Here is a 25,531-nt window from a genome sequence, read left to right as displayed (position 1 = left end):
GTATTTACTCAGCCTATTTTTCATACAAATTTTAGCTGTATTTGATGGCTAAAGAAGCTAAACATCATCTTAATAGCAAAAGACAGGTAGTATGTTGTGCATTTACTATTTAGATAAAGTGTTAAAAATTTTACATTCTTTCTAATAATCTTTCTCGTTTATTGTTATTATGTGCTTCTAATAGTAAATGTACACAATGTTTGACCATTGCCATTTCAGCTTTGCTTCCTTACAGCAGTGGAGAATCAAGGAACTGTAATTGTTTTCTGATTCCTTTTTTTTGTGAACAGTCTTTTAATCACTCTCCAAGATAAAAGTTTTACAAGTACTGTATAAGTTAGCAACAAGTTCTATAAATGGCTGAAAGTAAAATGATGAAATGCACAATAATTTGATTCTTTCTTTAAAGGTAAATACAAGACAATTTTATTACCCTAGTGATTTAGAGTCCTTTGTTGCTTTTTTATAGTAAATTACTTTTATGTCAATTGTATTGACAAAGAACTCTAAATATGCACTTAATAAAAACAAGATTATAGATCTCGGAACGTAATGTTACAGATTTTTCGTATCACTGAACAATGTACTTTTGTTGACTATTTTTATAAAAGAGTAAAACTTTTATCCTCCAAAGGAAATTTCATCTCAAAATGGAGTTTTAATGATTTTAATTATGATAGAAAAGTATTGGAAACAATGCAGTTGTTTCTAACATTTCAGTCCATTTTTTCCTTACATTACAGGCTAGCACAAGAATCAAGCTTGAAACATTTCACTGATACAGATAAAATTCAATAACATACTTTCCTTTTTTATATTATTTTATTTTATTTCAATAAAAGTTGAAATAAAATACTATATTTCAACTTTTATTTTTTAGTAACTCACGTTAATATCTGAATTATAACAGGATTTCAGACATTTTCCATCGTTATATGTAACATCTAGGCGTTGTCAGCTATATTCCAAGCAGCTTTCGGGTATGTTTAAACTTTATTCTTTCCCTTTTTTTTCTCCTTTCTGTTTTTTTATTTTTGTATGTATTAATAACCCCCCACCTGACGAAGAAGATAGATTTCAATCCTCGAAATGTTGTGTTATACATTTTGTAATGTATAACGATGGCAAATATCCTGAATTCTGTTATCCTTTCAAACGTTTCATTGTCAATAACAAACTTTATAGAAAGAAAATGAATTATGTCATGTCAGTGGTGTATGAAGAAAAGTATTTCAAGGGGGCTGACCGTGATTTAGGAGATATAAAATACCTTCCGAAAATAGGAGCTCAGGAATCTTTTGGAAGGTTAGGACCTCATAATTGGTTCTAGCTTAAAACGAACGGCTAGGTGAAATCTTAATGTTTGTCTTTCAAAATTGTTTGGGGGAGGAAATGTCTTTGAGTCCCCCTTATATACGCCTGTTTGTCATGAAAGAATGTCTACATATCCATTGTCTCAATCTGGCACTTAGATTTCCCATTGCTTGTACTTGTAATATCTTAGTTACAAAATCACAAATTGTATGTTGAATTCTCTGCTTCAATTTGTCATGGTCAGATGTGTTAATAAATTCTCGCACAGACTTCATAATTTCGAACGATTACAGGTAAAGCATTTAAAACTTTGTACATCATACCTGCACATGTAAATCTACTTTATGAAGTAACCACCATTTTTTTTTTTTTCGTGTCAGGGGGATGGCCTGCAAGGAGTCAGAAGGAAATCTTAAATGAGAGCATAGGTCGAGTATTACATCAAATTAAAGGTCTTTATTAGTAGAGTTCAATGCTGCAAATCGGATTTCAAAATATTAACTCTTTAAACATTACGCTGTATTAAAGTTTGTAAATTTTACAATGTAGGTCCTGTTCAAGATGGTTTGTTTTTGTCTTGGCCTCAAGTTGTGAAAGATAAACTTAATAAATAGTTTTAAGGTAGTTAGTTACTCTTCACATCTAATGGAGAATGGTCTACAAGTTCGATAGTTTTATTTCTTTAACTGTAATCACTTGGGAATTATCAAGCCCATGCAGGACTTTATAATGAGTAGATACAGTAACTTTAGAAGTACAAGAAGTAACTTTAGAAGTACAAGTACATATAGTGCATTAGCCACCTTTGTGTGCTAACCACTTGTATTTAATCACCTTTTCACAATTTGTTTTCTATTGAAGGATGTGACATCACATGGCAGTCAATTTTAGCTGTAGTGAATTGTTCAAAAAACATAGTGATTCATGTTAATATTAGTCTGCACACTGTATTATTTTAGTAACCAGGTGACTCAATGTCTGATTAATACGAGTATCATTTCACAACACTACTGTGCCCTTCGATAGTGAACTGTTGTATATCAATACTACTCCAAGCTCCAAGTTTACCTGATTTCTTCTACAATTCTATTCATATGAAGTTCTCTAACACCTGAGCCTACACCACATAATTGTTGAACCTATACAACATTTATTTGAAGAATGGAAAATAGTCAATATAAAATTTGTGATATTCTAGGATGTTGCTACAAATGATAAATACACCTTAATTCAGATGAAAGAAAGTGTGCGTACCAGGGATACTTGTTGGAGATACCTAATTTGGATAACTATTTCTGTAATTAATTATTGGAAATAAAGGTTATTTCTTAGATTTAATTTGCGTTATTTTGTTGTTCAAAAATTTTATGAATGAGATAAAAAAGAAAGTTTTCTTTTTTCTCTTTCGGAAAACTAAGCAGTTCTGAATGTAGTTGCATTCCCAAACCAACCAGTTGTGTGTTGTGTTTCCAGTTGAGGCCAGTTGGCAGTTGCCTTAGTTCCCAGTTGCAAGTATTTTGTTTTCAGTGCTTTTAATAAAATTTCGTGTTAAATAAGTTTGTCCGAGCAGTGTATTATCACTTCTGAGGTGGCACACTGATCTCTGAAAATCAGCTGTTTCTATACCAGGACAAACAAGAATTAAATACATGTACCACCGTTTTGAGTAGTTAAATACAAAGGAAAATTATTTCAATAATGTAATTCTTAGGCTGTTTCTTCTAAAGGAAACCATTAAATGTTATTGGCTGAGCGTTATCGAAGACAATCACTCGTAGAGCTGGAAACAGTTAATTACTGTGTGTCTGTCTGTCCACACGATATCTTAAAAACGAACTGATCCATAGACTTGAAATTGTGCATGAAACTTCATTTCTATATGAGGAACACTGAGTTCAATTATGGTGCATGTCACTCTATGGGAATTGGCTGAGCATTAGCGAATATTTGTAAAAATATTCGCTAATGCTCAGATATTTTGTAAAAATATCTGCTAATAATGTAAATTATTAGCAGAATAAATTAATTTGTAAACAAACTTAGTGTACTCTAAGATTTTAACACGTGATATATAACACAGCCTAATTATCCTAACACATCCAACATCATTTTATGGCAGTTTTTATTATGGCGGTCTGTAGACTTTTATCATTTAAACATTGATGTGAAATCCAATTTAATGAGCAAAAATGTGAATCTATCATGTGGCAAGATATTTCGAGAAAGGTTTTTTATCTGTGGAATTAGGGCGAGCACCATTGAAACCTATCACTTAGTAGACACACAATATATCTTTCGTTTGCCAGGAGATTGTCTGGTGTTATTTCTGTCAATAATAAAGTGAATAAAGACTTGAACTTTTACATTGAACTTCAGCAAAGCCTGTCACATGACACATGGTGTGGCATTCTCCTTCCTTGTATGTACCATAGTAATAAATTTTACAAATTTTCAATGTAATTTTAAAAACATGTGACTTAAATAATGATTTTTGAATCATAATTTTTTAAGAGTAGCTGGATTATTGACTAGTGTGGGTAGAATGTTGATTCATAAGGACATAAGTCAACATTTACATTTAAGTTAATACGAATTCTTTCAATTCAGGTGTAAATGTTGAAACAAGAGTCCCATAGATATTGATTCTCTTTGGGTCACTCTTTTAGAATTAATAAAAGACTAATCAGAATTGCCTATTGATGGCAATGCCAGTACTTTATCTGACTCTTTTGCGCTGTTTTATTGTAGAAAAATACTTATGAAAAACATGTCTGACAGTTTAGTAACTTGTAGCAATGTGGCTCAACAAGTAAAATGAAAGTTAATGTAAAAACACATTTATTTTGGCTTTAAAAATTATAATCTATAATTGAATTTAAAGGATCATAACAATGATAAATTGTAATGATGAAGATATTCGTTTTTTTGACCAGAAACAAAACAGGTGTTAAAAATCTAGGTGTCATATGAATGAGAAACTGGCCAGGCAGAAACATTAAAAAATGCATTATATAGTTAATTATTAATGAACACTCTTTTTCTTTTTAAAATAAATTTTCTATTGAAAAATATTCAAAAGTTGATCCAGATTATTTTTAAATCTAATGTATAAACCTAACAGAAGTACAAACTTACTTTTCATTAACAATGTAAAAATCAAAACAAGAGAACACTTTCTACTGTTTTGCCAATTTATAATATTGGCAATTAATTATTATTTTTTATTAAAGCGCATTTAGAATATTTTGTATTAGAAACAGTAAATTAGGCACCAATGGGTCTTCTGTACTTTATAGAAACAGCCAAGAATTGTTAAAGGGATGCAATATTTGGCCTTTAACAGATTGAACAACTGAGTCCATAGCTTTTTAATCAACAGTCAATTCAATTAAACCAATGTGCCAATTTGAAACAGTTTAGTTCAACTATGAAAATATTAAATATTCTCTTTCTTTGATGTATTATTCACAGTGTTGGCGCTGGTTGTGTGAAATTTATAATGTACCATAATTTTGCAAGATTAATGAGGAGGAAGGGAGATAGTAAAATGCAATACAATGTTATTATGGCAATAAAGAAATTTTGACTTTGACTTTGAATAGTATTTTGGACTAACCTCAAAAATTAGGTTTGTTTTGTTTTCCTTTGTAAATTGTGGTTGGAGTAATAGTTATTCTTAGATTTAAGTAAGTAAAAAAAGACGTGAAAAGGAATGTCCTTTTATTTGAAAGAAAACAAAAGTTAATAATTTATCCGAAAGATTGCAGTATTTATAGAGGAAGCACATAGATAACTTTTAAAGAGAAAACCCTGAGACAGGACAAGTTGGATACTTTATCTATTACCGGTTTCCCCCTCCACTATCTCTCCCCCCCACCCACCGACTGAAGTGGAACGAGGAGGTGATGCTGTATCGACGGAAAACACAAGAGGGAATTTTATTTTATACTTTTTCAAAACGATCTGACGTCCTCGTCTCGGTATTTTCCACACGTGGAAAAACAATGCATACGAAATGTTTCCCTCCCCCCGCCAGCCACACTAGTAACTTTTGTTAGAAGGCAATTTTCTTGAGTCATATGTTGACGCCGCCATCTTAACTCATTTCCGGAGTTTGATTGGATGTTTGCGTCTTAAGACGCTGCCGGAAACAGTCCTTATTTCCGCTCCAGGCGCCCGGGCTGCTTCTAGAACCGTTTTGAAAACAGCGCCTTTTATCCCCAGCCCTCCGACCTAATCGCAAGCTTGGTTAACTCTTGAGCTTCGCCGCTTTGGTTTATAGCGTGGAAATAATTTCGTGTTGATGACGTTAGTTTCATTCTGAAATTTTACTTGCGATATGGTCGTAAATCTTTATTCTCTGCTTACTATTATTATATAGTATTATATAGTATACTATAATATTATAGTTAGTAAGTATAAATAATTTTGCATCGTTTAGTTGAACATAATTCTTGTTTTAAAAGAATTTAAAGAATTTCACATTTCTATTGCAGAGTGAATTTCTAAATTTAATTATTTGCACTAAAATTATACGTAGGGGAATTTGAAATGCCAGAGTGCCTCCATAATATACAATTGATGTAGAAAAGTAAATTTTTGCTTGTTTGAACAGACATATTGCAGAACTGACCATCGTTGTCATTATCGAGAAAATAAATAAAGACAAAAGTTTTATCAGCTATGAAAAAATTATAAACAATTTTACGAATTTTTCTATAGTCGAGTTTCAAATTATTGCAATTAATATTTTCGAAAATATTTTTAACAAATCATATCGAATCTGTATGTTTGTCTGTATGTCCTTTATAGACTTAGAAACTATTTGACCGATCATTATGAAAATTTGTACGTATATGTATTTTTCCACGAAGAAGGTTTATGCTATGCCTATTGATGTAACTCACCACCAGGCGGCGCTGAAAAATGTAAAAGTTATCAAAGCGCCTGCACACTATAAACTGCAATTACGAGACAGTTCCGTATATTAAATAGCCAAACTTTATTTGAAGGCGCTAAATTTTGATTTATATTTGTCTAATAAATTTCTGGTTGAACTTAAAGATTGAGCGTTAGACCACGTGAAGTACATGTACGTGTACAAGGGCTATAAACATACACTTTTGACAGATTTTCTTGATCGTGGCAACAAGGTAAACTCTACATCGGCATTAGAAATATAGGCTGATTCACTTGAACCAAAAGTGCTCATACACGGGCAATCTTACGAAAAGCATGCGAAATCGCGGTAAACAGCTAGTATTATATGTGTAGAACTTGATCGTTTCTCACTACTTTAGCTCTGCTTTAGTCCATAACCCTAACGTCTAGAGATAAGTTGTGAAGAAGTTGTCTAGAAGTAGATACTGACCCATGGTGTCCTGACGCATTCCGGACATGTTGGCTGCCCCATGACTCATGGCGAAGGGTTGCGTCATACTGGGGTACGAGCTGGAACCCATCTGAAAGTCATAAACAACACAGTTGGTTACTACTGGTTGAATACATGATGGCCGATCTGAAAACTATATGAACGTTTTGCTGCTGACTACAGCTCGGTAAATATACTTTTATGATATATGCCACAACTTATTGTTTATAACTTATTTGAAAGCTTACAGATTATGGTTTTATCAAAACTTACTGGGTATTTTCACTTGATAAGTTGTAAATTGTACACGTCAAGGCCTGAACAGCACAGCGTTTTGGTAACAGCATTGGAATAAAAGTATCTATTCCTAGTATACATGGACTGATAAATACGAGTATTATCATAAATACAAATTTAATAGTAAATGTTCAAACCCATAATTACCATACAACAGTGAAGTATTTAGGGGGGACTATAGGAGCTCTAGTCGGGGGGGGGGGACAAAATTTTGGGGGCGGCAAAGGTTTTAATAAACATGAAAACAATTTCAATTGAGAATATTTGAAAACTAATGGCCTTTATGTTAAGGCTGGTGAACTGCACTGTTCTAAACAAAATTAGGAAATTAGACTGTTAACTGTAGTCTGTACTGTATAGGGTGGCAGAAGTAGTATAGTTTCCGTTGATACGCGGATACACCATCACTACCTCACGACGACTTCCCTTGATTCCCAAAAATAAAATTCTGTCTCTTCTGTAGAGGACAAGTATATGACAATGCCTCCAACATGTCTGGAGCCTATACTGGTCTACAAGCTGGAATTCGAGAGACAACACCGACAGCGTAATGCTCGTTGCAATGCTAACTGAATCTAATCGGCGAGCATTCAACTAGTAGTTGCAGAAAAAGTCATTTTTCATGCTGTTAAACAATCTGTATAGTTTTTTTCTCTGCCGCAACTAAAGGTACGAAAGGCTCAGTAGTTGCCTTAACAAGAAAAACAACTTAAACCTAAAATGCATACCAAACAAACGCAGGTTGGTCAGCGAGAGATGACGCTTGCAAGGTTGAATGAAAATTTGAAGGAAGAAATAAAAGCACTCAAAATTATTTCCAATGACGAAACAGGAAAGGAAATACACGAATTGAAGCCGGTAGCTACCTTTGGTAAAGGTTGGAAACTACATTTTTGTCAATTCTGTGGGGAGATCTACTGAACATATTTAATATTCCTAGTAAAAAGCTGCAATCATCTGAAACCGACTTCTCAACAGTAGTACTAACGTATGGATCATTATCAGAGTATATTAGTAGCATAAGAAAAGAGTTCGATATTTATGAAAATGGAGCTCTGCTAAAGTCGTATATATGAAGATGAAGTCAAAAAGGAGGTCACGAAAGCTCCAACCTGATGAGACTGGAGAAGGTGAAATAAAACTTCTTTACAAGAGAGCACTTTAAAATAAACACTTTTTATGTAATATTAGACACCCTGTATTTCAGTGGTACAAAAATACATTTTTGCATTTCAAGAATATTACACTATTTACAGTTTTGTTTGGCTCAAACTTGTTATTGCATGTTGTAACAAGTAAGTCTAGCTTTAATTAATGTGCAAAGTGTCTAGAAATATTCTTAACAGCATATAAACAGAAACGACGGAATGTCGAAGGACCTGACAGAACGTAACGATAGAGGTATCGCACAGATAGCCAGACTGTCCTTTTACTTTTTACCCGTATAATCAATAAAACTGACGAATCTACATATCCAGTTTCAAGTGTCAAGGACCTTTATACGAATCAAGAGTTATTGCACAGACGAACGGAAAAAACAATCAACACGATTGTAAACATATCCTACAAGGTCTTTAGTAAGTGGTTGTCTCAAATCAGACCTCAAGTATACAGTGCACTCTATTACAGCATTCTTTCCACAATCGTTATTTGAGTGGACAACGAATATCGGTGACAAGATACGAAAATAAAATGTATACATCTAGTTAGTACCATTCTTTATCGATCTGTCTGCCAGAAACTCTTATTACGGCACGTTCTGCTAATTTTAAACACTCCACGATTGCCGTTCCATTAGTAAGAGTTATCAATTATGTTGTCTACTCATCGAACTATACTAAATAAAATCCATTACTTAATTACGGGATAACTTTGTAACGTATGCGAATAAATGTTGCGTTTAGCTGTAGAGGACATCTTCCTCTTAGGTCATAGTCTGGAATCTGACGTTACATACTCGACTCCTGGAATTTGGAGTAATGTTCGTCTGAAGAGATCCATAAACGAAGAAGCTCAAAACGAACTCTTTACATCGTTTCGAAATAAGAGACACCCAGACTAAAAAATACACTGTAATCCAGGTTAAGTGGCATTCTCATTGTCTCATCAGGCTACAACTGTGCAATGAGAATGCCTCTTCACCTGGATTACACTGTATTTTTTAGTCTCGGTGTCTCTGATGTCGAAACCATTAGTTCGTTTCGAGCTCCTTTGTCGCCGACATTTATTTGGATCTTTTTAGACCAACATGACTCTAGATTTCAGGAGTCGAGTCTGTGACTGATGTGAGTTTGATTTTGAAATTTTTCGTCACATTAATTAGCAATTGATAAGTCCTGATAAGAATAGAACACACACAACAATGTATATTAAGCAACAGAACGTTTCTTACCCGATAGGTGAAAATGAACCCAATCGACGAATAAATTGTTCATATGTCGCTTTCAATGATTCTTTAGCTTGTATAAAATTACAAGGAATTGAATCATTCATGCAATGCAGAAAGTTATTTTTCTTATGTAAAAAACAATTTAATTTGCGTGCATTGCTAGCCAAACTCAAACTTTAGACTTGTAAAACATGCGCAATTTGGAAAGAAGTGATTTATATTTTAGCAGGTAGATGAACTGAGTCTCCAGAAACATTTATGGCTGTGTACCACTATAAGTTTAGTACTGCTATGAGTATACTCTTACTGTTGGAGTGTTGGTACATCATATTAAGAAATAGTCTAAAATATATACTATGCTGGAGGTACAACTTACCTGGGGGTACCTATTCATGGTGTTGGGGTGAGGGTAAGGTTGGTAACCCCGACTGGCCGTAGGGTAAATGTTCCTCATCATGGCGCCGTTGCATGTTGGTAACACTGAAGGAGCCAGGGCTTTCTGCAACTGTTTCTCCTGTTTTCTGTATTTCGCTCGTCTATTCTGGAACCAAACCTGCAAACACACAGTTCTTAGTTGAGTTTCTGCATCCTTAAGTGGTGGAATTGAGTTAGCTGCGATCTTCATTGGAGAGGAGTTATTTAATTTTATTAATAAACATTTTAAACTCTGTTTTTGTACTGCCATTTTGAATAATTAGAGATAAACATTTAAAATATAATATATATTTGTTTAATGAGATAGCTACATTTTGCTATTTCAGAATTTGGAGGTTTTAGTCTCTTTATTATTTTTTAAGTTTGAACATAAAATTTTTGAAAATATAATTAGAAATGCCCCTACCACGTACTCCGTGAAAGAATGTCTAAGAAAATAGATTAGACAAATATTTTGCACTCTTCCATATTGTAGCAGAAAACACAATAAGTTTTTTAAAAACGTTTTAACACACCCTGTGAATACTGTTTAATATAATTAATTTGTATTGATGTTGAAATGTTCAGGATCATCAGGCCGTTAAAATGATTCGTATAATACAATTGATGTTTACATTTAAATATTTCTCAAAACCACCTCAATCCTCCAAATTAGGCTCTTTTGGTCCACTTTTAAAAATTGAAAGTATTTTATTGGTTTCTCAGGAGTAAATTTGGTAAGTATGGAGAAAGAAAATTGAAGTTGCTTGGTATGAACACTATACATACTGTACTTACGGTCTGCCTTACCTCGTGTAAACAAATTTAAACCATTCGTTCTCAAATAATATATCCAGGATAATGTTGTACTGTAATTTGTATGATTATCTACTTAGATTTATGGTATTACTTTGATTTTTAAGAAACGTTTAATCGGGAAAATCTATTTTCACAATTACAGTACAAATGTAATCAAGGAAACATGATATTTCCGGACATTTGCCATCGTTCAGTGATACAAAAAATCAGTAACACTACGTTTTGAGATCTGCTATCTGATCTCTTCTTCAGATTTTAATACAAGTTGGTGAGCAGCTTCACTCTCTTTCAAATTGAATCTGACATTTTCATTGATATGGAATGCTACATTATTAATACCCTTTAAATTATACACATTTTGAATTATTTTTAGGATGTATAGTGCTTTGGAATGTACTGCGAGTGGTCTATAATATCTATGAACAATACTAAAACGGTGACCTGTCATTCTATTACCCTTGATAGAGGTTAGGTCTATATATAATTTATTTAGAAAATTAAATATTACGTTGCTTGAGAGTCTCTTTAATTGGATACGTTGTATTAGTTATGTCACTGCTAAATTTTAACTAGATGAGATGACGTTTCACGTACCGCAACAGGGGTTTGGCGGAATTCACAATCGTAAATGTTTTTCCACGATTTTTGGTTTTTTTAACACATTGGTTTGGATTAAAATATTTTTCCGATTTGTTGGTATTTAAAAAGTTACCACTTGGTGTTGTTTGGTGTTGGTGTCTTTGAAAAATATATGTAGTTTCAAAAGATAATTTTAGAATATGAAAAGCAATTGCTTGTCCGTCACTACGAGAGCGACTTTAATAAATTGTGACCTGTATTCTGTAGTTCAGTTTTAATAATTAATGGTGTGTGTTTTCTTATTAAGTGCATGTTTTAAATTTAGTGAAGTTGACACACAACATGGTGGTTATAGCCTAATTCCTGACTTATGCGTGTCACAACGCTCTTGTATGATTTGTTTATTTTAACCTAATTTGTAATAATTATATGTTAGTTAAGTTATGTACCTGAAGAAGAGATCAGATTACAGACCTCGAAACGTACAGTTACTGACGATCACTGAACGATGGCAAATGTCCGGAAAAATCCTTCATCCTTCACAATCCATCGTCAAAAAAAACTTCAAACAAAGGACAAATGTAATAATCGTATAGCTTGATTTTGTAAGGTCAACATAAAGACATTTCAACTAAAAATATTAACTTTTTAATAAAAGTAAAAAGCTTTTGTGAGTTGAAATGCGTGTTTCCAACTTTCTCATCACCGGGGTTCACGGGCCCACCTCCCAAGACGCGGCTCACTAATGCCTCAATTAAGACGCGTTGGCGAGAGAGATTGGCTAATGGATAATGGACATTCCTGCCCACGCTAAAACCTTTCCTCGACTGCCTACTTCCCGGTCGCTTCTTTTGTGTAAGGGAGAAACGTCAATAAACGTTCTCAGCTCAGACATATATAGTCTCGTACAGTTCAGCTGGTAGTCCGCTCAGTTTCAGCGTACAGTTTAATAAAAGCTCATCGCTTGGTTGACATTTAAATTAATAAAAATGATGCTGGCACTTTCTAATAAGAAGTAAATTTTAATGATATAAAACATTGTGTTGTCATCTGAAAACAGTGAAAAAACGTATTTTTTCCTATCAAGAATATAAAGCTTAAATAAATATTTTCTTTGTACAATAATTATTATGACATCTTTATTAGCTTTACTTTAGTCTTTAAACGTGTATTTAGTACTGCAAGGAATGAGTGCGGAGATAAATTTAACATAGTAGATGCACAAACCGAAATAATCGGTACAATTAATAGTACTGTAAATAAGAAATCAGCGCCTGCTTTTCCGTGGCCGCAAACTCAATAAGTATTCGTTTTGCATCTTGTCTTTAGTAGGCGTCGAGTCCCTTTAACAAGATTTGTTTGCTAAGTATTTTTTCTTCAGTTCCTTTCTATAGTATTATAGTAGTGCATATGTAAAGGTGTGGACGCTGCTGTTATCGCACTCAATATTTGTATTTACCATTCATATTATTACAACACAAACTGTGTAATGTTCCATTAAAACGCGGAATGACTTAACATCAATCCAGACATTAAATTTCTACATTTCCAAGTGAGCCAAACTTGTAGGTTTTTGGATCTTTTTTGAATTGAATTATACTGTACGTAGAATATTGTGAAAAAAATATTTTACTGTAAGAAACAATGAAAAGGTTTGAGGTTGAAATTAACACTATAAGCTACGCCTATGAACCAGTTAGGAAATACTTAGCTGTAATAACAATAATAATGATTTTGATGTGCCTACTGGTGTTTTGTACTCTGTAGTGACAGTAAATACAAAACTTTCCTTTTACAATATAGGATGCAAGGAGCCTACCCATTTGATTTAAATAGATAGTAAACTACATCTTTCAATTGTAGCTTATATTATCTAGTTATATTTTACCAAGTCTTAGTAGAGTCATTCCTCGTGTCACAATTGTTTCAGTGCATATAAGTTGACTAGGGGGGTAAAAATTGTATAGTTGAAGTTTATTGTATTTTTAAATGGAATATTATATTTTCAGCGCCTTTTTATATAATACCATAGTTGCCTCAAGGCTTTTTTCGACCCTTCTGTTCGTTGGATCTTTTACTAAAGAGAAGTATCAGAGGTTCAAATTCATTCCCGTAGTAAATAACGTTGACACCTTCGTTCCTATGTGTATGTGTTTTTTTTAACACACAATGTTCTGACTTTTTTCCAGTTTTTATCCATCGTAGCTAATTTTATACCTTAATTTGTTATTACCGAAATTGTACTTCCGGGTTTGTCCACAAGTGAATATAACGGGCTTTGTTCCAATGCCATTCACTGAAATCCTTACGGATACAATAGTAATAGTTTGATTTTTTCCGGAAGGCTCATCTTTGGCACCCTTATAAATAAGTGAGGGTTATTTTAATAAGTCACAGAGTCTCAGTTTCTCTTTATGACAGAAAGAGAATATATTTTACTGATTAGATACAAATAAATATATGTTGATATAAAACACACCCTTTTCGGGTACGTAATACGGCCGGCGGTTATCTCCAAATGACATAACTTATTTCAAAGATACTGAACAAAATTTTGCTGTTTAGTATTTTAGTTTTTTTTTAGTTATTTAACACATTTTTGTTTAGTGCTATTAGTCAACAGCAGTAATTTATTTCTTTAATTTGGTTGAGGCTAAACGTGTAGCTTTTCAATTGTACCTTTAAAGACGTATTACAAGATGATATTAGGACATTTCCATTAGTACCTCCAACCATATACATTTACAGGATTTGAACAGTTACAACACCGTATTACCATAATTTAAAATTTTTCTTTTATAAAATATTCAGGTGATAAAATACAAACGTTTGGTACTAGACTATACAAGTTACATCATTGTAGGTATCGATTGGTTGAATACCTTAAGTTGATTATAAGAGCTTACTCAAGGAATTAACTTCAATGCTAGGAGCCAAACAGGCAAAGAGGTTCAATTAAAGAATTACCAATTAACATTATTATTTCAGCTGATTTAAAAACATTGTAAATTACTTATTACCATCCGAGCAATCCTTTGATGCTATCCGGGATCTGAAAGTAAACCGAGATCAGACGAAAATGAAACGTTCAACAAATTCAGTTACAACGGCGTAAAACTCGGAACCAACTGTTGAGCTTTTTATGGGCATAAAGGTGACGAGAAAAACTCTGGAAAAAGTTTTCGTGAAGAGAGGTGCCGTGTCAAAGGTGATGGCGGAGTAGCGACTAACGTCAAAGCTGCCAAGTAGTAACTAAGTGTTTGTATGTAAATGGGCGCCATTTTAATCGTGTTGCGGCAGTTCCGTTCTGCTCATTAGGGTCAAAGGCGGGTGTTGCATATCATTAGCATTAGAGTTGCGGGGCGGCGCTGTTAGACATTCCTTGTGTACAATTAGCACTACGCGACATGACGCGACATGACGAGACTTGTCCTTGCACGTAGTCACACCTAGCTCTGCACAAACACTTACTTGTCTAAGTAGAGGTGAGTCTAATTGTAATAGACATTTATTGGCTTGTTTTGGTTTTGTTTACGGTAAGTTAAAGATTAAAAATAAGAATTCAATAAATTAATTGGTTTGCCAAATTTTATTGTGCTGGGTGATCATGTATCTAATTACTTATATGCGATTAAATTAATCAATAATAGTCTCTTTATTGAATTTTTAGGTCCAGTTCACTTTCATTTTATTGCAGCGTCTGGTATCTGACGCTGTCTCAGACTTGACTCCTGGAATATGTAGTCATGTACGTCTGAAGAGATCCTAAAGAAAATCAACGACAATTATAGGCTGCAATAAAAGGAAGGTGAACTGGAGCTAAATTTAAAATTCAATTGAATCAGTCCTTCCTACCATAGCTACAGGCTAAGTTATGTATAGAAAACTCGGTTGCTCCACCGTGCTTTGAGATCGTGTCTATCACATCGTAGTGCACTCAATTGCGCACCTCACGAGACAATGAGACTACCACGACCACTTCAACTATTTATAGGTGTCTCTGATGTCGAAACTATGCAAATTTTTCGTTTTGAGCTTCTTCGTCGTCGACTTCATTCAGACAAACATGACTTCAGATTTCAGGAGTCAAGTCTGAGACAGCGTCAGATACTAGGCGCTGCAATAAAAGGAAGGTTGAACTGGAGCTCAACTCAAAATTCAATTGAATCAATCCTTCCTACCATAGCTATGTTTTGTGTAGTCTCTTTATTGTTATAGCCAAACCATAGAAAATATAGAATGTAGAGGGCTTACTGGGACACTGCGCACAGCGCCATCCGACGACCAAATATAGTAACTACCAATGGCACATCACTAGCGAACTCTGTTGACTGTCCTAATTACTAACCTCAGTGAACGTCTGGATTTGGACTATCTTTGGTTTTAACTTAAAATATTCCTTCCGGCTCAGTCGGAAAATAGGTAGTGGCTTACCTCTAAATGTCAAAATGAAGATGCGTTATTAGATTAGATGTTTGGTTTGCATAATAACTTTAAATGTTGACATGTTAATATAATCGTAACACTTTCAAACATTCAAAAACTCCATAATCTTGAAATCTTACGAGACAAAAATAGTTAAACGCAAATAAATTTCTTTGCTAAAACGTAGACTTGATTTAGTTCCAATTAATCCAAAATTATTTTAGTTCCAATTAATCCAAAATTATATTTATGTAAACATATTCACTTATAACGGTTTAATTGTATAACTTTAAACGGCCACCGTCCTTAAACTTTAAGAGTTACCGAGATAAGTAAGAATAAAAATTAACGCTGCTTTAAATTGCTTAACAATAAAAAAACTATCGATTTTGATTTATTTTATAGACATACTTGATATAAAACATGTTGTCCAAATGCAAATGACCGCATCTTGAAACGTTTTATTGGTTAAGACTGGCTAACGAACCTAACCAAGCTGTGTGTTAAGGCTGTATATATGTACCTCGTTTTAGTCTGATTATATTAAGAACTACGGTACAGTTATCGTTTTTAACAGATCATTCCCGCAATTATGCGTCTTTCTTAAAAGTTTGTATGTCCGACTATCTGGAAATCTTACAAGGTATAAAAAGCACGTTGGAACAAACATTATTGTAAATGACCTGAGGATTCTAAAACATTGTTTCATTTCGTGCTATAGTGCATAATAACTTATATATAATAATTCCTTTTCCAAACCTTGAAAAAGCTACCACCTTGAAACCTCAAGAGGTATAGAAAAATGAAAGAATACAAATCTTTTGTAATGACCTAATATATTACAAATATGTATAGTTTTGCGTCTATATAGGGAATTAGTTTAAATCTTTGCTTGAATTCTAATGGCCTCTAACTTTAACAGTTTTTTTGTTAAGACTGGCTAACGATCTCATCAAAGCTATATGCAATGACTACCTTTGTACAGAGTTTAGTCTGGGTATTTAATTACGACAGTTATCGTGTTGACAAGCGCGCGTTATATTCTATAAGCCCACATGTGAACGCGCGCGCGCACGCATACGTACATACATTTTTTGGATTATGGCACTTTTGGGCTCTGGAGATTATGATGGGAGAAAATGCAAAATCTTCTGGAAATACCATTATGAATAGTTGATTGCAATAGGCAGATGTCTATGACATATACCTAAACATATTTTATACGAATGTAATGTAAGAATTTTTGATAATAGTGGAACTCTGTTGGGAAATTCATATGCTAGGTAAAATCGAAGCAATAATTAGAAGACTAAAAGCAATGAAAGTATTATATTTAGATAATCAAAATGGCAGACACTAACTAGTTTACACAAATACATCCTACAATATAAATATATTCCACAATATTCTAGCATGCCTTTAGCTTTGCTCACTAAAGATTAAAGACTGATAGTAAATACCTAATATGCTTTTAAGTGAATCCACATTATTGAATTTGTTCTATACCGAATAAAAAAAGTTTTCCTTTTCAGACTGTTTTGCATTATGGATAATTTCAGATCGACCGACTTTTCAATCTAAGGGTTTACAATTCCGCTCAGGAGCGGCTCTGTCAAAGAGTTGAAGCTGAAACTTTGCCGCAAAGCGCGATTGAAGTAAATAGTTAAATTGAAGTAGGGTTGTTTTCAGCCTGTGTTAAATGTTTTGTAACGGTTCTGTGATGGAGGGGGGGATGAGGAGGGGCTAATGTATCCATTAGTGGCACTCTGTTTTAATTGGCACTTTAAAGCGCTGCTACTAAGGCTGAGACGCGCACTTTAATGTTGCAGTTGACAATCACTGGTTGGCGGGAAAATGACAGTAGTCCCCCCCAAAGGTTTTAATTTTAATATTCTCTATGAACTATTTTAGAACCAGTTCATTGGCTACTAGTACGAAGCATAATACATAGCATTATTTAAATTCAGATTGTAATCAGTTGTGATTATCTTGAATTAAATTCAACAAAAGTAAATGTACATACGTTTAAAAGTAGTGATAAGAAGGTTATGGACTTATTTTTAGTTTAAATTCTTAGCAATGTGCAATTAACGTAAATTAACACTTCTTTCTCATATCTTCTGTTTGGGAACTACATATTACGGATCACTGATAAATGTTTCACATAAATACATTTGTTTATACAGTACGCAGATATTTTCCTGCCCTCGCTGATGTGCTGCAGGTCAATGCAATTTATCTTCACTATAGTAAAGCCTCCGATATAATGGACCACAACATTCTCGTCGCCACGTTAAAGTCGTATAGTGCGGTAGACCCTCTCTTGTCATGGTTGGGAAGCTACCTTTCTGGGAGACGGTCAACTGTAAGATTCGCGAACAACTGTTCTTATCCTTTTGAAGTCATCTCAGGGGTCCCCCAGGGCTCTATTTTGGGCCCTTACTTGTTTAACTTATTTATGAACGACATTAGCGAGGTGGTTGAAAGTGAGTTTCTGTTCTTTGCTGATGACATAAAGTTGTTTTAAAAGCTGTTTTTTGTGGGAGAGAGCATTATTCGAAAGCACTGTCTTGGTAAAAATTGTTTGGTGCTTTACTAATTAATGGAATGAAGATTAAAGTCTCAAAATGCATGAACATATCCTTTCGTCGCAGTGATTACTACTTCCAAACTAACTATTCCATAGACGGAATTTGCATACGGCGTTGTTATACGGTGAAGGGTCTAGGGGTTCTCTTAAATGTTACCTTTTCTATGGATCGCCACATCGGTGCTGTATGCAGTAGCAAGCCGACTCTTGGGTTTCTTGTGGTGTGGTGCTATTGGAGGTCTGTCTGTCCACTCCATAGCCTTTCTCAGAAGAGATTAAAAGAAGATTTTTGAGACTTGTTGAAACCAAGATGGGTTTTCGGTACCTAGGCGTCCTTGTCAACGATAATGAAGTTGCTTAATCTCATTCCTTTGGAACAACGGTTTGATCTGGCCGATTTCCTCTTTCTCCATCAACTTCTCTATGGATTCATAGACTGTCCAGGTCTACTGGCCAATATTGACTTAAGGATTCTACCAGATATACTGAACTATTTGCTTACAACCACCACAGGACAAATTGCCTGAAGACTGGACCCATCGCTAGAGTACATAGGTACTATCCAGTAGTGTTTCAGATGAAGCGGACTTTTTCCAGGATAAACTACAGTATAAATATTTAAGACGAAGGTTATGGCTTGCCTCCTTATATAACAGTCACGTATGTTGGCCATACAATGCCTCTATGTGGCCTACCTGTTGGCCTTGTTAATCTTTGTCCATTGAATTTAGATGCCTCTGTAGTATTGATTGTATATTACTGTTATTAGGCTATGTATTTCCTTGTTAGTGTTATATGTAAAATTTTTGCTATGGCTTTAATTGTTACGAGCATTGTATCTAGTCATGTACTGTTGTAAACTACTTTTTATATGCGTATTGCCATTACCGTTGGAATTAAAATAAAATATGTCTACACCGACTATGTTTAGATTCCATGATGAGTTTGGCTAAAAATTAAAGTTTTTATTGCATGGACATATGAATTTAATTGATATGAATCGAATGAAATGACAATTATGCTCCTGTCACTAGAAAAGTGTTCCTATCAATAATTTCATTTGTGTTTATTTGAGTTTGACAGTTCTGATCAAAGGTTAAGCAAAAAAAAGAGAAAAAACATTTGATCTTACACAAGAGGCCAGATGATCTCTAGCTGAGCCGAGTATTGAATTAAAATGACACAGTTTTAAAGGATACTAAAAAATAAATTTCTAAGTTAGAGGAATCTGAGGAATCATTAAAAGTAAGAATCTATAATATAGTTACAAAAATTATAAAACATCTTATCCGATCTTTTTCATTGGCATTTATTAACCACTAGTGCTAATTCTGTGTAGCTAAAGGGTAGCTCTTATCAAGAGCTGATCCAGAGCGAATTTGGAGCAGTATATAGAAGTAGAATAACTAGCACTCAACACAATATAAATAACGGAACAATAATTTTAAAACCACTGGTATTAAATTTTCTCATAAAAGATGTTACTGAAATCCATGGAATTGTTTAGATGCGTCGATCTTGACAAACAGATTACCTTGGGAGTGCCGATGGCCGAGCGGTCTAAGTCGTTGGACTTTGGGTCTGAGTTAGAGATAGCGCAGGTTCAAATCCTGTATGTGACCGTTGCACTTTTTATCAGTACAATCAACCACGTACTGTATCGACTCTCCCCATTATTCTGTATTTGATAAGATCCTCGAACAGGCCAGTTGCCCATGAGGACGGACAAAATAAAGCTTAAAAAACCTTGAATAATACCATTAGTGCAGTTTGGCCACACAAGAACAGAGTTTGTTGGAGCATTTTGTAGCTCATCATGAAAGGAATTCTTATCAGATTCACTCAGTTTCCATGCCGGTGATGCGAGACAAAACGAGATACGAAGTGGAGTTCGAACCAAGAGAGATCAATACAGATTTTACGTGTACAGTAAAGGATAAAATAATCTCTTCTCTGGAAATAAAAACTTATCAAACACGAAATCGCAAGAAACATACCTGAATTTTAAATAATCTTTCAAAATGTCACTATTTAAATCAGTTTCTTTTACATTTCTGAGCTGTTCTGTCTCTTACTCCCTTTCCAATCTACTTTGCGGAAAAGAACATTTCCACACTTTGTGTCAGTATGTTTATGGTAAGCCCCATCTTAGGTCTAATAAGTACCTATATATCAACCAATACAGATTTACAGTTTTAAATTTTTAAACCGTGCTTTTTCTTCGATAAAAGAATATTTGTTTGTCATAATTTCTAATTGATAAGTCGATTAATTATTATCAATTGATCCAAAGTTTCCCCGAATCTCATCATATACACACATGTAAGGTTTAAATGAATAAAACTATATAGGATTACAATATAATAAGTTTATTAATATTATTACCTTAATTTAAACAATCTATTGTGGCAAAAAACATTAAAATTTCAAATATCAAATACCTTAAGGGCATATTTTTTTACATTCCCAGTACAGTATAAACCAAAATAAATAAAGCAGCGAGGAAAATGTTAGGCTGCGAGCTCGCGGAGTTCACGAAATAAAGTTTGGAAGAGTGCAAAGCTTAATTGATTGCGCGAGTGTTGTCGAACACCGGTCCGTTTCCAATTATCAGTTTTTAACGAGACGACTATGATAACATCGCGTGGGGTGGGGATGGAGCCTCGGGCGACGGGGCTGATGGGGAGGGTGGAAGCAAAAATGGCGACGTGCAGCTAGGGGAGCGCGCGGGGCGCCATTGTTTGAGACAACTTTACTCCGACGGATATATCCGTCATGTGTGTGATTTTCATTTGGTTTAGTTCAGCACCAGGAATAATATTGGTTTTAATATGGCTGGTATTACCAATGATTATCTTTTGTCATCCAAACATTTTTTGAGTTTTTTTCGTGTTAATTTCCAGAAGTTTTAATCTATCTACGATTATATTTTACTTTTTTATCTTTGTGAAACCTACAACTTTTAATTTTCACACATACTTTGAATTATCGTAAAGCTATATTTAACGATATTTACCGAGGTCGTTCACAAGAACGTTTCAATTGTGCCGGAAGTGTTCAATATAAAGCTTATTGAAGAGAATCGCTCCAAGTTGGGGGACTGTACCGCGCACACGTTATGGGGGTGACTGTAGTACTTCCCCTCACCCCCTCTCTCCCCTTAGCCAACGATACATGCTCCGCACAAGTTGCACGTCTTGGTTAAAATCTCTTCACCTAAAACATTACTCCAACATCTGGAGTGGAGTGTTCATAAATTATGCAACCACTTCGATCCACATGTCATGTTGAAGCTACTACTAAAATTATGCAGCAGTGAAGTAGACCGAATCTTACCTTCTTCCTTATTTACAACTTTGGTTGCCAGTTATGGAGAGGTATTAAAAAATGGACAGAGAGGTTGTGAGAATTCTGCATGGATTTGTTGTTAGCTAAGACCAATTTATCATCAAAAGTTTCACTTCAAAACAACAAAATTACAGGTATTTTAAATCCACCGGGATTTTGTAAATTCTATTTCATACATCTTGGTTATTAAAACGTTATGCAATACAAAACTAAATGTGACTTGAACATTGAGTAAGAGGTTTATTATGACATTCGTAACACATTGGGCTAGTTTTATATCTTCAGTATTTCCATCAAAGCTTAATTAGACTAAAATATATTACTGTATCGATTAATTACGAAGACCATTGTTTATGTGGCGTTTATAAATATAAGGTCTGGAAGTCACGTTACATTTGGTCACGTATGATTTGCCGTACACTCCACTGAATTTACGTTCTGCATTGGCCAATGATGAAAATAACCCAAAGAATACAGCAAAGAGTAAACAAACCATCAAAATTTTCAATAAATCTGTACAAGTACTGTCATATGGGCGAAAAATATTCAAGAAATCTGTTAAGAGTATCAAAGTAAGAAAATAATCTAATGAAACATAATATGTTCCAAAACGCTTCGTTTATGCCTGTTCCTATGTGTTTTGTAACATACTTGCTCAATAAAAAAATATAAATTTTCTTTATGCTCTACATGGTGACATTTCAAAATCTTAGATGTCGAATATCACGAAAATTACATTACAACAAATATTTACTTAGTTATAAAAAATCCAGTTTAATGATTCTTTTATGAACCGTTTATGAAATATCCCGTAATATAAGTTTTCTTTATTTCAGTAGCTGGACACTGTGTTAAAGTAGACTAAATGTGTCTTACATACTAACTGGTAATCAATAAGAGATGGCATGGCTAAACCAGCTAGTGTTATTCCCAGGACTTCCTAATGGGCTTTGGTTAGACAAAACGAAATCTAATAAATACTATGTTAATCTTGGTTGTTGATGTTTGTTGATTCTTTTAATAACTTTTTTTATGCTTTCGTGTCTTAAGTTCTCAAAACTAGCTAGTGAATGTTTTATCTGCCTTACAATAAATGTAACTTAAACTGTGGTGGTTTTACAAAATATTCAAACTTTAATTGGCCACCAAATTTGATAGAGTAACATTAGAGTCCTCTATTTGGCGCCATTTTCCTTCTCTTTTATAGTACCTATATCATGAGGTGTCACTTGCTAGGGGTTCCTATTTAACAAGTGGGACTTATTCCAAAAATACCCCATTTTGGGAGGGGGGAGTAAAAGATTTTCATACATATAAAAACTCCTTAGTTGATCATGTAAACATCCCCCAAGTAAATTACTCAATCTCTATTCATAACCAAGTTAATTGGGAGGGGGTACTTTTAAGACACACGTTATATTTCAAACTTTAAATTTAGTACAACTGTTATAATTACATGTTTACCACAACACAGTACATGATGTTTATTACGGCGCAAGTTGTTAATTAATATATGTACCACCATGCGTACCTCTCTAGAATATACAAACATAGTTTTTGTTTATGTATTGCATAATCACAATACGATGGTATATGCTGTGGATAAATGTATTCACAGTTGTGGAAAACCACTTACCAGCAACATGAGTACCAATTTGAACTCTTATTCTTAGCAAAATTACGTTATTATTTTATACAATATGTCAGTGTCAATACAGCATTGAGCCGATGAAATAAAGCACTTGAGAAAACACATCGCATTTTCATAAATTTGGTATCATTTGTTTTGTAATGAAACTACTGTTAAAGTAAAGTTGTAATTTTTACCCATTATCTTTATGATGTATGAAAATTTAAATATTTTTAACCTGCTAGCATTTTTAAAGGGTATTGCAAGACTGCAAACTAACCTGGTGGTGCGTGACTTGGAGTCCAGTTTTCTGTGATCAAATCTGTGATGAATACACCAATATTTTCTAAAAGAATGCAGAACTTACAGATAGAGACAGCTAGAAAACAAAACGTTTTCGGACATGAGTTCAGTTAAGTTATTTTTTATTTTGAGGATATGTAGGCCTACCAATTTAGGAAATAGATGTAGCCCGTTATGAAACGCCTACACTTTAGGCGTCACTGTTGAGACATTGTTGAAATTGTCTAAGGATATTTTATAGATCCGCTTAATTGGCTCGTATATAAGGCTAAAACATTCCAGTTAACATACCACCTCGGTATACAGCTGATCGAAGTATAAACTAAAGTCAAGTCAGAATTAACGCATTATAGTAGGCTTTACAGGCGGCCATCTTGTTTTTATTGGTGTAATAATAGTCAATGTACGCGTTCGTACATGTGTTATATCAATGTATCATAAAACACTTTTACGCCTTCATTTTTGGTCTTAAAATATAGGAATTATCCCATTTTTAAGATATTATAGTTTTAATGTGAATTTAAATGTTGTTCATTATTTTTATTGGTTATCACAAATGTTTGTCGGATTATCAAATAGTATACACTAAAAAGGAGTTGCGGTGTTCTAGGGTAATATTAAAAAAATGAAACATTTTCCATAAAATTCAAGATCAGAAATAAGTGTGTAAAATTGTTTTAGATGTAACAATTTGTTCTCATCGGGTAAATACTCAGTGTCGTTTCATTACAGCCTGTACTTAATACAATACCTGTGTTTTGATAAATAATGTTTTCTTAAATTTTAAATTCTCAGTCACAGACATTCACTATATTTTCCTAAAGGTAAGAATATAAAATATTTTTCTCTTTTTCCGGTGCATTTTAGGAATTTTTAGTTTGCGTAGACGTATCTTATAATGACATAAAAGGAAAATGGTTGAAGATGGAGGATATATGGATATTTTACAGTATGTATATCAAAACACTAGAGAGAGTAACAAAAATGTAATAACTACTTTATAAAGATTCATTAAACATATTGTTTCCTTAAGCGCTCAAATCATTAAAAGCTATTTCAATTCCTGCAGGAATATTTCATGTGAAGACTGTAAAAAAGTCACATACAAAACCGCAATAAATCCATACAGTATTCATCAACGCAAGGGTTAAGGTAGATTTTTAATTTTTGTGTACCTTCAAAGAATTTATCTTAAAGGTGTGTTAAACTAAAATTTAAAAATCCAAAAAACCCTCGATTATATAACCTTAGTGCAGTTAAGATGACGGATTGTGATTACAGAACCACATCCTAGAATAATCAGATGGTTATCTGTTGACTCCTCAACCCATGTTGCATTCCCTAACTAGACGACCACCTTTCGACCACATGCTAACTCTTAATGGGGTAGGCAGACGGACTGTTTCATTACATTAAATTGGTTATTCAGTGACTATTTCATATTATTCATCCAGAGGAATCTGCTTAGAAAATAATCGGTCAAGTACAACAAAACATAAAAAATAATTTGTTTTTACAGATATTCCTATAGGGAAATCTACATCCAAAATGAAAAAAATCCTATAATCTGAAATATTTATATTTATATATCTGTTTCTGCGCAAGAAAATATTACAATCTAAGGACGTATTTGCAAAGGCATGAAGAATTCAGAAACAAGCAGAACGAGGTTTTTGTAGTGTTACTTGAGGTATATTCAAGATCATTAGTGTCCATAACTCAGATTTCTCCTGAAAGGCGTAGTAGTAAAGCTAAGCGGTTTTATATTTAGTAAAGATTGACAAAATTACGGAAGGCTACTGAGAACGGCACAGATTTGAAAAAGAGAAACAGACAGAAAAAGAGGAATCAACATTGATAAGTGCCGTGAATTCTAGAATAAAGAACTGACTGTAATGAATTGATCTAGAGTTTGCCCACGTAACGAGAATGTTAAAATTCGTCCAATTTTACCCCATCATATTTAATAATAACTTTATGAGAAATGTATAATTTTTTTATAGAGTATGCTTTTTGAGTATTTAAACTGTAAAGTTCGCAAAAGTTTTCGTT

At 33.8% G+C, this 25,531-nt stretch overlaps 1 protein-coding gene across 1 annotated transcript in view; it reads right to left on the bottom strand.

Annotated features, from left to right (window-relative positions):
* Positions 1-25,531, bottom strand: part of LOC124358132 (homeobox protein unc-42-like) — a 95,257-nt gene that overhangs the window by 2,487 nt on the left and 67,239 nt on the right. Inside the window, exons 5-6 of the mRNA XM_046810425.1 lie at positions 9,748-9,924; positions 6,686-6,776 (exon numbers count right to left, since the gene is read on the bottom strand). Of these exons, the coding sequence (XP_046666381.1) occupies positions 6,686-6,776; positions 9,748-9,924 (268 nt within the window). The remainder of the gene's footprint in view (positions 1-6,685; positions 6,777-9,747; positions 9,925-25,531) is intronic.

The sequence above is a fragment of the Homalodisca vitripennis genome, chromosome 3 (assembly GCF_021130785.1).
Source record: "Homalodisca vitripennis isolate AUS2020 chromosome 3, UT_GWSS_2.1, whole genome shotgun sequence".
Lineage (NCBI taxonomy): Eukaryota > Metazoa > Arthropoda > Insecta > Hemiptera > Cicadellidae > Homalodisca > Homalodisca vitripennis.
Note: the sequence above shows the minus strand (reverse complement) of the source record. Positions and strands in the feature narration are given on the sequence as shown.